The sequence below is a fragment of the Grus americana genome, chromosome 23 (genome assembly GCF_028858705.1).
Source record: "Grus americana isolate bGruAme1 chromosome 23, bGruAme1.mat, whole genome shotgun sequence".
Classification (NCBI taxonomy): domain Eukaryota; kingdom Metazoa; phylum Chordata; class Aves; order Gruiformes; family Gruidae; genus Grus; species Grus americana.
Genome location: NC_072874.1, coordinates 8,350,542 through 8,362,922, shown reverse-complemented (window position 1 = coordinate 8,362,922; position 12,381 = coordinate 8,350,542). Strand labels below are relative to the sequence as shown.

Sequence of the window (12,381 nt, the reverse complement as noted above, 5' to 3'; positions counted from 1 at the left end):
ATCTTGCTTTATGCAATGTCAGAGTGAAGCAGCGTGAGTGATCCAGATTGAAAGTATTCTCATTTAGACAAAGGAAGACCTTTAGACAGCTGTGAACAGCAGGTGAAAGTGAGGATTCTTTTGAGACTATATTAGTGTGGATGAGTGTCTGATATAGTGGACGAAGACTGAGCTTTGGTGCCATACTCATACTTGAGCCTGTCCTAACAATTTGCCACTGCCAAAAAGCGGAAGATAAATTCTGGCCATATTGTAGTGCTAGCTGCACCAGTCTGCCTTGTCTGTTGTTCGGGCTCTTGGCTCATCTGTCCTCTAGTGAGCACTACATCTAACTGGGTCATCTAACCCAGCCAAAACTGTGTATAGCTTTCTACAGATTAATACTTGATTAGTTTACTATTTGGCCAGACGAGTACCAGCAAAGAAGTGCAACGCTGGTGCTTCTGGAAGTTGTAAGCTGTTAAATCTCTTCATCTGTAACATCACTCTCAGTTTAGAAAGGGAAAATCTACCTCCCTTCCCTCCTGTCTTCACTGTCTAGCATCTGCCTGATGGCATAGTGCTAACTCTCCAACCCAGCACAAACCTCTTATTATTCTTGCATATCTGGAGAGGTTAAGCTAGCTTAGCTCAGCTTGTCCTGTACCTCCAAGAGAAGATTAGTAAACCCTGTATGTGAATTAGTGCTGTTGGAGAGCAGCTTCATTTCACAGCTGAAGATGAAGCAAACTTAGGTTTGTGTATGTTATACCTCACCAAAATCGGAAGATTTTACAATGATTGTTGCTGATAATCATAAAATAATGTGTAATGCTACTTTTAAGACTGTAACTAGCTGCCATCTTTGGAACTTTATCTAAAAAGTAGTGCTGCTCTGGGCAGTAGTTATGAGCAAGCTGATTGCCTTAGTCTCCAAGGAGTCAGGCAATTCATCAATAATAAAATCATGTGATCTTTAGTCACACAAGTGGCATTAAGTATGAACTGTAGCTAAGCACAACTTCAAAAAACTTCTTTCTGGTCTGATATGCTAGTAAGATTTTTTTTTTTTTTTTTTTTACTTCTAACTATTACTAGATATCTGTCTGGAGTTCTTTCTGTTCTCTGCACTGCCTGACATCAATTTTGAAATGGAATATTGTCCAAATACTGAGAGTTGTCCTTTCTTGCCTTTCCATATGTGTGAAGATTATCTGAGGAACACTTCTACATCACTATCCTTGAGGACCTGTTCCAACAATGTACTTTAGCTTTGCAGAAAGAAGAGGTGGGATGAGAAAGAGAACAGGGCAGACACTGAAAACTTTTTGCTTTGCCAAAAGCTCATAGGAATAAGGGATTATCCAGAGTGAAGCCTTTCTCACTATTATTCCAACTCCCAACTGTATAAATGTACTGAATAGATACACAAAATGGCTGATGTCCTTGTAAACCTTCAAGTTTGTTTTGTTTCTGTTGTGGTGATGTGGAGTTAATTTTTTATTTTTAATTGTATAGCTCTATATTTTCTGTGCCTTCCTTGTGTAAGCTTCCCTTCAGACAATTCTTCCATTTTAGCCATTGTGATGTTCAATTAAATTTTACATTTTTTCTGCTTCTTGGTGCTAAAGGGCAGTAGAGAAAATTGCTGATATTCTGGCTGTCTACCTTTTTTTCCTCTCTAGTTCTGTTTTAGGATTTAAAATTTAAAAACCTTGAATTATACTGCTTGTATATTAGTTTCTTATAGGCCTATCTAGCTTCCCAGCTGTCTTTTCCTGATGAAAGACTGTTAATTGCATTTCTAGGCCTTTAAACAAAACAAAAAAAACCTCCAAACAAACAAAAACTGGAAAAAAACCTGTTATACCTATTGCACAAATATTTACTGGTATCCCAGGTCAGATCCATGACAAGGCCTTATTCCCTTTCACTTGACTTACGATTCAAGAGTAGGATTGCAATAATTCAAAGGAAAAGCCTTGCCAATATTCAGTGTAAAGTTTGCCTAGGTGTGTTTTCTTGATTTTTGGTTCCAGAGACTATGAGTGACCGTGCATCTAGAAACCTATATGTATAATTTGATGCACAGAGTGGTTAAGTTAGCAAAGGTGAAGTTTGCTCTACTAAAGGAACAAAGAACTTTTTTCAAGTGATATTAAAGATGCAGATCCTATCACTGCTGCTTTTCTGTTGCACTCGTGATGGCAAAGCAACACAAGGTGACGTTACATCATTCAATGGCTGTGTTGCCTTGGTTGTAATAAATTGCTTAACAGAACAGCTCTGTGCTCAAATGGTACGAGCAGTAAAGCACATAACTGCTCAGACAGTAAACAGAGCCCTCAACTTATATTTCCCTTATGCAACTCTTTACAACGTGTGTTCTGTTAGAGGTATCTTTTAAAGCACTGAGTGGCAGTTACATCATTTGAATGCAGGTGTCAAGATCTAAGCTACTTGCCTAATGGGGGAGAAGTGGCTACCTTACATTATGATTCATCTTACCTATTTTAAATTTCTGTGTGAAATGTTGAGGCTCTGCAAGTGTGGGGGGTTTTTTTCTTGTCTAGAAAGGAAATCTTTGCAGCTGTAGATGTCTGCATTAAATGAGATGAATCCCATTGCCAGTGTCTTTCCCCATTAAGTAACAGGTGATACACTGTGTTTTGATCTGATGCTTGTTTAGGAGTAAGGCACAATAACAGTTCCTTTGAGCATCTCTTTGAGATGGAGACCTGATGGAAGTGTGCAATGTTTTTTAATAACGCTTAAATTGTTGTGGCATCAACTCTGAACTAAAGTGTGTAGACTCTAGACAAATTGTGTGTGTGTATCTGCAATGTTCTTACATTTTACTTTCAATTTTTTGCAGGGAACTGACGCTTTTCTGGAGCAAATTGCAGAGAAGAATAGATCCTTCTCTAGATTCCTTTTTGGAGAGATGTCGTCAGTTTGGCATCATTGCCAAGACACTACAGCATTTATTTTTCTTGATAAGAGTAATACAATCTGAAGTAAGTAAACTGCAGTCTAGAGTGTTTGGACACAGAACTCTTTACATGAATTTATTATTTTCTTATTATTTATTATATTATATAATGTTATATATAATATATTATATATTATTTAGTATGTAATTATTATATAATATATAAAATAATTTTATATTATTATATAAATATTGTTCTATTATTTTTTATTATTTTTTATTATATTCTTCTGAACTGATATGAAATATAACTTATTTCATCATTCCTACTTCCCGATTAAGTGCCTAATAACTTACTAATAAAAATCCTTGAAAAATGCCTGCCATTGTAGTTTTGTGTCGGCTTGACACATTGAAGTGACCTTCAATCAGTGTGGAATAGTTTGTTTGTTACTCTGAAAATACAGTATGACAGTATTTGGCAAACAAAGCATAGCTGTGTTTTAATCTGATGCCTGTTTAGAATTGAGGAACAGCAACAATTTTCTGCAGCATCTCTAAGAGACAGAGACTTGGCTGAAATGTTTCAAATTTTTGTATTCTGAGAAAATACCTTTTCATCAACGTGTGTGATACAGTCACATCTGGACTTCTGCCTTCTATTCTGATGCAGATCTTTAGAAGGTTGCAGAAAGGTTCAAGAAATGCTTAACAGCAATTTTTATAAACTCATAATCTCTGTTTAAGGAGTAATGGAGAGCCTTTACTTGATCCATCTACACAGCAGGCAAATATAGTATGCTCTTCATAAGCAAAGCAGAAAGGATAGCTATGGTAAATCTGGGTAGTGGCTCAAGAGGATGTTTCTGTCTTCATTGATGATTACTCTCTTTGAATTGGTTAGCCTGAAATTTCTTGTGTCTGGTCACTATGTGAGAGTAGATTTGTGGAGGGCATTTATGAATGAAAAAGAACCAGGCATACTTTAATGGAGGAAAAATAAACTAGCTGATAATAGGATTTTAACTAGTTTAGTAACAATATTATACCGATCATGGGCCTTAAATTAGATACGGATTTTTCCTTAGGAACCAACCATTTCCAAAAAGATTTCAGATATTTCTTTCTGAAAAATAGCACAGTTTTGCACATGTAGAGTAGAATTTGCCACATGAAATTCAGTTTTATGAATGTTTCAGTTAACAGTACCCTCCCAATTTTCCTCATCTTTTTGCATTCTTATATGGACATGAATTAATTCAGACTTAAAGCATCACATGGATTATGGATAAAATGGACAACATTCCTTTTTCAATTAAATTTCTCTCCAGCTTCAGGCTTGTTTGCCTGGGAGTCTTTTTCACTGACTGGAGTGAATCCTGTGAACCAAATGAGTTATCAAGTGTGATTTGATAAGAGAAGAGCAAATATCAGAGCCCCATTTTAGAATCAAAGTGGAGATCAGAAATGTTACATGATTGTCCTTTTGACAGATCATAGAGGAGAGTCCAGAACTCTAATTTGGCAAAGATGAATTCCAGTAGTGATTGCACAGAGAAAAGTTTGCTCCTAGTTTCTCTAAAGTTGGCCTATTTCTACTTTTAAAATGTGCGCAAATGTGCACTTTTATATATAAAGCATAATACATCGTTAACTATATACCAGTTCTGTGTTTCCTGCTAAACTAGATTAAAATTTCGTCTCCTGCAGAACTAGCTTTTTTATTGCTATGTATCAAATTAAGTTATTGAATTAAAGTAGTACTGTATGACTTCCAATAGGTGGTGCACAGAGTATAAGAGCTTGCTAATTCTTTTAACTTGTTCTTAGTTCTTTTGGCTCTTTACCATCTGAGTTGGTGTGGATGTGGTTGTGTTAGCCACATGTCATCTATCCACACTATTCATAAAGATGTTAACTGTTATGTATCTTCACTAATGATGACTAAATAGTTAACTCATGCATTCAGATACTTTATGCTGAAAAGCAAGTTTTTGGAACAAGGTAACTTTCAATTTTGTCCATGTAGAATTTGGAATATATTAATTTTAAAAATCAGCATGTGAATAATAATAGTAGGTGTCTTCCTGATGCTATTGAGCAGCACCGCAAAGTTGCATAAACTCCTCAGAAAATGTTTGGAAGTGAAATGCCAGTTATCTTCATCAGAAATAATTTCTACTACTGTACTGCTGATGCTGTTGAAGGTTATTTTGTTTCAGAGAGTGAATTTACATTAATTTCCTTATTATACAGTACCAATATCCTGTGTGGATGCTGTGGTAGAATAGAATTCTGCATAAAGAATGTGTATAGAATTCACTATAGAAACAATGGAAGAATTACACCATTCTCTTTTAGACATCTGATTTAGTATGATTGAGTCACTCAGTGAAGAGACAGATGAGTTAGAAAGATGTTTTGCAACATCTAATGTCTGAGCTAGTTTGTGTGACTCCTCCACAGAGTGCACTAAATGTGAAATGACTCATGTCACTTGAAAAGTAGAAGAGGTTCCTCACATAAAATAAACAAGTTTTTAGAGTATGCTCAGTGACTCGGGCACTTAACACACAGAAGCCTGAATACATTGTGAATGAGCTGTAGTCTATTGGATGCTCTCATTGCATGTTTTTTTTCATAGAACTATTTTAGAGAGAATGTACTTACCAAAGAAAAGTAACATTTGTTTTGTGGCTGTTCATGTTGGTTTTTTTTTAAACAGGCAGAAGAAGCAGGACTTGCTGTGTCTGTTTTGTTATGTGTGAGAGCCCTTCAGATCAGATCAAACGGAAGCGATGAAATGAAGACATCAGTATGTAAAACAATTGCATGCCTTTTACCAGAAGACCTTGAAGTCAGAAGAGCTTGTCAGCTCACAGAATTTTTACTTGAGCCAACTTTGAGTGGATTTAATGTGTTGGAAGAGCTCTATGTGCAACCAGATCAAAAATTTGATGAAGAAAATGCACTGGTTCCAAATTCACTCCGTTGTGAGCTGCTGTTAGCTTTGAAAGCATATTGGCCATTTGATCCTGAATTTTGGGACTGGAAGACTTTAAAGCGACATTGCCTTAAACTGTTAGGGAAAGTAGCTTCTGATTCTGAGGATGATGCAAGTTGTAATATGTCAATCAATGAAACTGACATGTTAGAAACTTTCTTTAGTGACTATGATGAGACAAAAGAACATAAATATTATGATGGAAAAGACACAATAAACCATCCTAAAGAAAAAGCAAGAGTAAAAAAACCAATTGGTTCTTCAGAAAGATACCAGAGATGGCTTCAGTACAAATTTTTTTGTGTGCTCTGCAAAAGGGAGTGTATAGAGGCTAGAATACTGCATCATTCTAAGATGCATATGGAAGACGGTGTTTATACATGTCCGGTGTGTACAAAAAAGTTCAAGAGAAAGGAATTCTTTGTACCACATGTAATGGAACATGTTAAAATGCCACCTAGTAGAACACACAGACCTAAAAAGAAAATAATACTGAAAAAAGAGAGATCACCACAAAAGACAACAGCTTCCAGTAGCCCGCTTCCAGTATTTCAGGAAAAGTCACATCAGCCACAGCTGCCTGAAAACTTTGAAAATGACACACATGAATATGTCACATTTAGCCAACTGGAAAATTGCCAGCTACAAGACAGAGACATCTATCCGTGTCCCGGAACGGATTGTTCTAGAGTATTTAAACAGTTTAAATACTTAAGTGTACATCTGAAAGCTGAACATCAAAACAATGATGAGAATGCAAAACACTACTTGGATATGAAAAACAGGAGAGAGAAGTGTGCTTTCTGTCGCCGACACTTCATGACATCCTTTCATTTGCGGGAGCATGAACGCGTGCACTGTGGACCTCAACCGTATATGTGTGTGTCAATGGATTGTTATGCTAGATTTGGGTCAGTTAATGAGCTTCTCAATCACAAACAAACACATGATGATCTTCGTTATAAATGTGAACTAAATGGCTGTAATATTGTTTTCAGTGACTTAGGGCAACTTTACCATCATGAGGCACAGCACTTCAGAGATGCATCATACACCTGCAACTTCTTTGGTTGCAAAAAGTTTTATTATTCAAAAACTGAATTTCAGAATCACCTTGCAGTGCATAATATTGAAGTGTCAAATGGGGAAGTGAAGCAAACACTAAAACTTGAAGAGTCAGTTTCAAAAGACAAATGCAGTTATCTTCCAGAGTCTCAGCTGCTTGAACAATCTGAAAATTCCAGTCTGAATGATAACTTGGATCCCTCTCAGGAAATTCCACAGATTAAGGAAGAAGCTGTCTCTGACAGTGAAGATCTAGACAGTGAAAGTAATTGCAGTCTTCATTGTGGGGAGAACAGCACAGATGCTGCAGTAAACCAAGGCCAGGTGTCTCCTCTACTGATTGAAACAATGGCTCACAATCAATCAGTTCCAGGTTTCCTCGTGTCCCAGGAAGGAGTTTTCCATCCAGCAGATGTGAAACAACAGTGCTCCAATGTGGCAGCGTGCTTTGATGAAAAAAACCTGTCCTGTGGTTTTGAAGGCTGCTGTTCCACACACAAAAATTCCAGAAGTATGCAAAAACACCTTCGCAGGGCCCATCCATATAACTTTAAAGGTAAAAAAAATATGGAGATGAAAACTAAAGACTTTCTTAATCTGTTGAGTGATGCTCAGGACAGTAAATCCCCTACAGATGTCAGTACAGAGTTAGGTCATAATTCAGATACGAATGCTGACTCTCCAGAAAGCTTGTATTGTACTATAGATGTTAAAGGAAGCAATGGCCTGAAGGATGAAACTTGTCCTTCTTCCCCAGAAACGTCTTTTTATGACAATTCCAAAGAAGCAAATATTGAAGATAACATGTTGGAACTAATGTTGGGTTTGAAACATCTTAGCTTAAAAAATTCTAACATTCAGAATTCTTCAAGACACAAGCCTTTTTTGGGCTCTTCACAGTCCTATTCATCTAGGGATGCCAAGTGCCCTGAGTCAGATGAAACTACCTCAAAATTTCAGCTTCAAGAGCAACAAAATAATTTACCCAGCCAGTACCTTACTCAACTGGCAGCTAAACCATTTTTTTGTGAATGTCAAGGATGTACGTGTGAGTTTGTGACCAGAGAAGCTCTCTTAATGCATTACGTTAAAAAGCATAACTATTCAAAGGAAACGGTTCTTCAGTTAAATATGTTTCAGCATCGGTACTCACCATTTAAGTGTCATATTTGCCAAAGATCATTTACAAGAAAAACACACCTTAGAATTCACTATAGAAACAAACATCAAATTGGCTGTGAGCGGGTAGCTCACAAGGTATGTTCTAATGAAAAATTTGATCATGTAGGTTTATGTACAGATGACATACATAAAAATAGCACTGTTGCAACACCTCTCTGTGCAAGCAATGTTGAATTCGTTGAACATTCAGACCACTCTGAACAGCTGTGTCATCCTAAAAAGGAAGACTGTAGTTCTGAGACAGATTTGGAGTCCAGTGAAGAGACAGACAACGTAACAAGAAAAACATCTAACATAGCTTCTCTGGACAGTCATAGGGAAGAACTGGAAGTAAGACAGGGAAGAGGAAGCAAAAGAACAGTTGCTAAAGGAAACTTATGCTATATATTGCATAAGTACCACAAACCATTTCATTGTATACATAAAAGTTGCAACTCGGCATTTACCAACCAGAAAGGTTTGATTCGCCATTATAGAACCGTTCACCAGTATAATAAGGAACAGCTCTGCTTAGAAAAAGACAAAGCAAGAACAAAAAGGGAACTTGTCAAATGTAAAAAAATATTTGCATGCCAGTACAAAGAGTGTGGTAAGCGTTTTTTATGTTCTAAAGCTCTTGCTAAGCATTGTAGTGACTTCCACAATGAACACTTAGAGGATCAAAAACTGCTTTCTGAAGCTGAATCTGCAAGATTTGCTTGTAACCAAGCCCAGTGCCCTGCTGTATTTTATACCTTTAATAAGCTTAAACAGCACCTAATAGAAGAACATGCCAATGAAGAAAAATTAAACAAAGATTTTGAAATCCATTGTGACCTTAATGGCTGTGATCGAATTTTCACAAATTACAGTCATTATTCTCAACACGTATATTTCCGACACAGTGAATATTATGATAGTCTTTTTGGAAATCAGAAGGAGGAGGAAGATAATCAAGATAAAGAAAAAAATGAACAGAGTTATTTGAAAGCTAGTTTTGACATAAGCAAGCAGAATGGGAAGCAGTTAAAAGAAAAACCTAAAAGAATTAGCAGAAGTAGAGAAAAGCATTTGATGAATTTCAAAACAAAAGAGGAAGCCCTACAAATGTGCAAAGAGAAGTCTAACCAGACCCAGTACCCTTGCATGGTTCAGGGTTGTTTGTCTGTTGTCAAATTGGAAAGCAGTATAGTGAGGCACTATAAGCGCACGCATCAGATGACCAATATGTATATAGAGCAACGGATTCAGAAACTTGTTGTTTGTGTTAAATGTGGCATAATGATTGAAAAACAGTCCTGCTCTGAAACAGCTTTAGACTTGGGTAAAAAAGATGTAAAAGTTACAGAGGATAAATCGTCTAATTCTGAGTGTGTGCAGGAAAGTGCAAAACCTCTTGTTCCAAATACTGACTGTGATCCTCAAGATGTAAGCAATGAAGACCAAAAAAGATGTCCTTCGAGTAGTGTGAGTTTTGATGCAAGTGCCTTTGTGTATTCAGGCACTTTAAAATATAACCACAGTTCAAAGAACACCTGCTTTGAGGAGCATAACATCAGGGAGGCGGTTATGTGTAAAACTGAAGGTTTTTCTGAAAATAGTGGAAGAGAGAATAGCTCTTACTTCTCCAGTTTACAATTAGAGTTGCCAAGAGAGAAAGACCCAGAAGGATGTCAACATAGTTCAGTTAATCAAAATGCAAAAAGAAGTGTACCTTGTGCTACAAAGGACAAATTTCAGAAGCCTCCAGTGTCCAAACCATTTGATTTAAAGACATATAAACCAATGGGGTTTGAGTCTTCATTTTTAAAATTTATTCAGGAAAGTGAGGGAAAAGATGATGATGATGATGAGTTGGATGAGGTAGTAGAATGGGAGTCTCCTGAGCAATTGCCAGTAGATAAAACCTTGCAAAAAGAGGGAGATGGTCAAGGGGATACACCAGTAAACAACTTTGTAAATGACAAAAATGTAATCATACCCCAAAATAATCATGGGCAGCTAACAGAAATCCAGCCGTTGTTGTCAGAATCGTCATCTGCCCCTTCTTTAGAAAATTTGAGGGCGATCTTGGACAAGGCACTAACGGACTGTGGAGACCTTGCCTTAAAACAGCTTCATTACTTAAGACCAGTAGTTGTTCTTGAAAGATCCAAGTTTTCCACACCCCTCATAGACTTATTTCCAACAAAAAAGGCAGATGAGCTTTGTGTAGGAAGTACGTAAGTAGTTTCGCTTAGAGCAGATTGCCTCCACTACTGCTATATGGGGAGAACTTCAAATTAGAACAATAATTCTTACAGTACACACTGTTTAGGTTAGTTTAGACTGTTTAATTCCATGAATGTATAATATCTGTCAAAAGTATTGGTCAAGTTAATTTAGCTCCCCATTTTTTTCAATGGACTATGCTGATTTTGGTGCTATAAAATACATCAGAATACTGGGGGTCTTCCTCTTGAAGAGTAAATGTGCATGATTGTATATGGAACGTACTAGGGTACCAGGGTTTGGGGGGCGATGGAGTTATTACTTGACTTGAATGTGCACCCTAGGGTGCTTTGTGTAACATATTGTACACTACAGCATCTTATATTTTTTGAGTTATGAGTTTCAATAAATTACAGTTTTTCACCCATTTGTTTACTGTACAGTAAATCTTTAATGTGGTTTACTTGTAATTGAATTTGGGACCATTCTGAGTGCATTGGACAATGTTGCTTTAGTTTTATGCATTTGTGGATAATATATCAGACTGAAACAGTATAGGTGCAGAAAAGTAAAGTATTACATTTTATTTTATAATATTCTCTGTGCTTTTTTCAGACTTGAAAGAATTATAATTAGTACAGGCAGAAAGCACTTGCCACTTAAAGATGAGAAGGTCCTAGTTTACCTTTCCCTTTAAAGGAAGAAGATGCTTCTGAGAATGTATGGTACAACATAAGTGTTTGAAGAGCATTGCCAGACTTCCAAGAGAGTTGTGTCACATGAAAGTACCAATGCACATTTTGGGTTCCCTGGTTAGCTTTTTGGATAATGAATAAAACCTTGCTGCAAGATTCACCAGAAGAGTAATCTAATATTTTAAGATCTGTTTCTTGTTCTTCTGTGTCTTGTTTCTTGCTGTACTTCTGGACACGTCGGAAGGCCCAGAATCTGTTTCCCCTGTAAGAAGTGGTATTTCCCCATCTCTGTGAGGATGCTAATGTGCAAGCAGCAATCACAGCTGATTGAGGCCTTGGTTTTTATTGGGGTGTTTTGGGGTTTGTGTTGTGATCTGAAAAGTAGCAGTGGAAAAGAAATGGAGAAGACTTTGGGAAATGTTATTTTAAAAAGGCCAGGAATATTGGCCAGATGCAGGAATGAAGAAGGCTGTCTGAAAAACTATCTGGAGAACTGTGTTATGACTAAAACTAGGCAGAAATGGCATCTTCATACTATACTTACAAAAGTTATTTGCACATCCCTAAAATAAAAGTTAGATAAAAACGTGTACACTGAGCAGAAGTGTAGTTTATTGCATATCTTTTCCTGTCATTTCCTTTCTCTCAACAATAAGCTTCTTATAATGAAAGGAATATGGTGCTTGAATCTTTTCACTAGCTTTTAAAAATGGAAGTAAGCATCAAAAGATTAAATACTGCAAACAGGGTCAGACACCTGAACTAGCAAAAATGTGTTCTGAAGTGATTTTTGTCTTTAATAAAAAAAAGTCTACCTTTTAATGTCAAGTTTGCATCATGTTTGAGCATATTTGAATCTTCAGGATCTCAAAACAGGGAAAGAGATTAACTTCAAACTTAATAAACACGTGATGACTGCTTCAGGTAATGTACCTAGAGAGATACTGGGTTTTTTGAGTATCCCACATGCAATTTATCCCCTTAAATGTCTAGAGAAAGAAAACTGGTCAGCATGAGTAGTAAATTCATTGAGGTTTTCAGTCTTCAGTTTTGGGTCAAGCAGCTGTGTTTCTGCTAGATAACCAGAGCTTCAAATATGATAGTATTAAAAAATTCAAGCATTTAAAATACTTACTTTGAGAGAAATTACATGAGAATGCAGGAATGAAATGATATGGAGGTCTGTATATAAGCCACAGACCAGAGAAGTGGTGAGATAAAGGCAGTTGAGCAAGTTTTTGCTTTGTATAGTCCTGAAAATGTACCAAATGTTTTAAGAAATAGTTTTGATGTTATTGACTGTTTCCTACAACTTAAAATGCCATGTGTACAGT

General features: G+C 36.6%; 1 protein-coding gene across 8 annotated transcripts in view; it reads left to right on the top strand.

Moving 5' to 3' along the window:
- RLF (RLF zinc finger) overlaps positions 1 to 11,809 on the top strand; it is a 55,584-nt gene extending 43,775 nt beyond the window's left edge. For 5 of the 8 annotated variants that reach the window (XM_054802170.1, XM_054802171.1, XM_054802173.1 and 2 more), the window contains 2 exons: positions 2,855 to 2,996; positions 5,637 to 11,808. In XM_054802170.1, the coding sequence (XP_054658145.1) occupies positions 2,855 to 2,996; positions 5,637 to 10,367 (4,873 nt within the window). In that variant the 3' untranslated portion in view covers positions 10,368 to 11,808. Of the gene's footprint in view, positions 1 to 1,088; positions 1,268 to 2,854; positions 2,997 to 5,636 lie in introns of those variants that run through there. The other 3 variants (XM_054802176.1, XM_054802175.1, XM_054802168.1) reach the window with 3 other exon arrangements.
- The last annotated feature ends 572 nt before the right edge of the window (positions 11,810 to 12,381 follow it).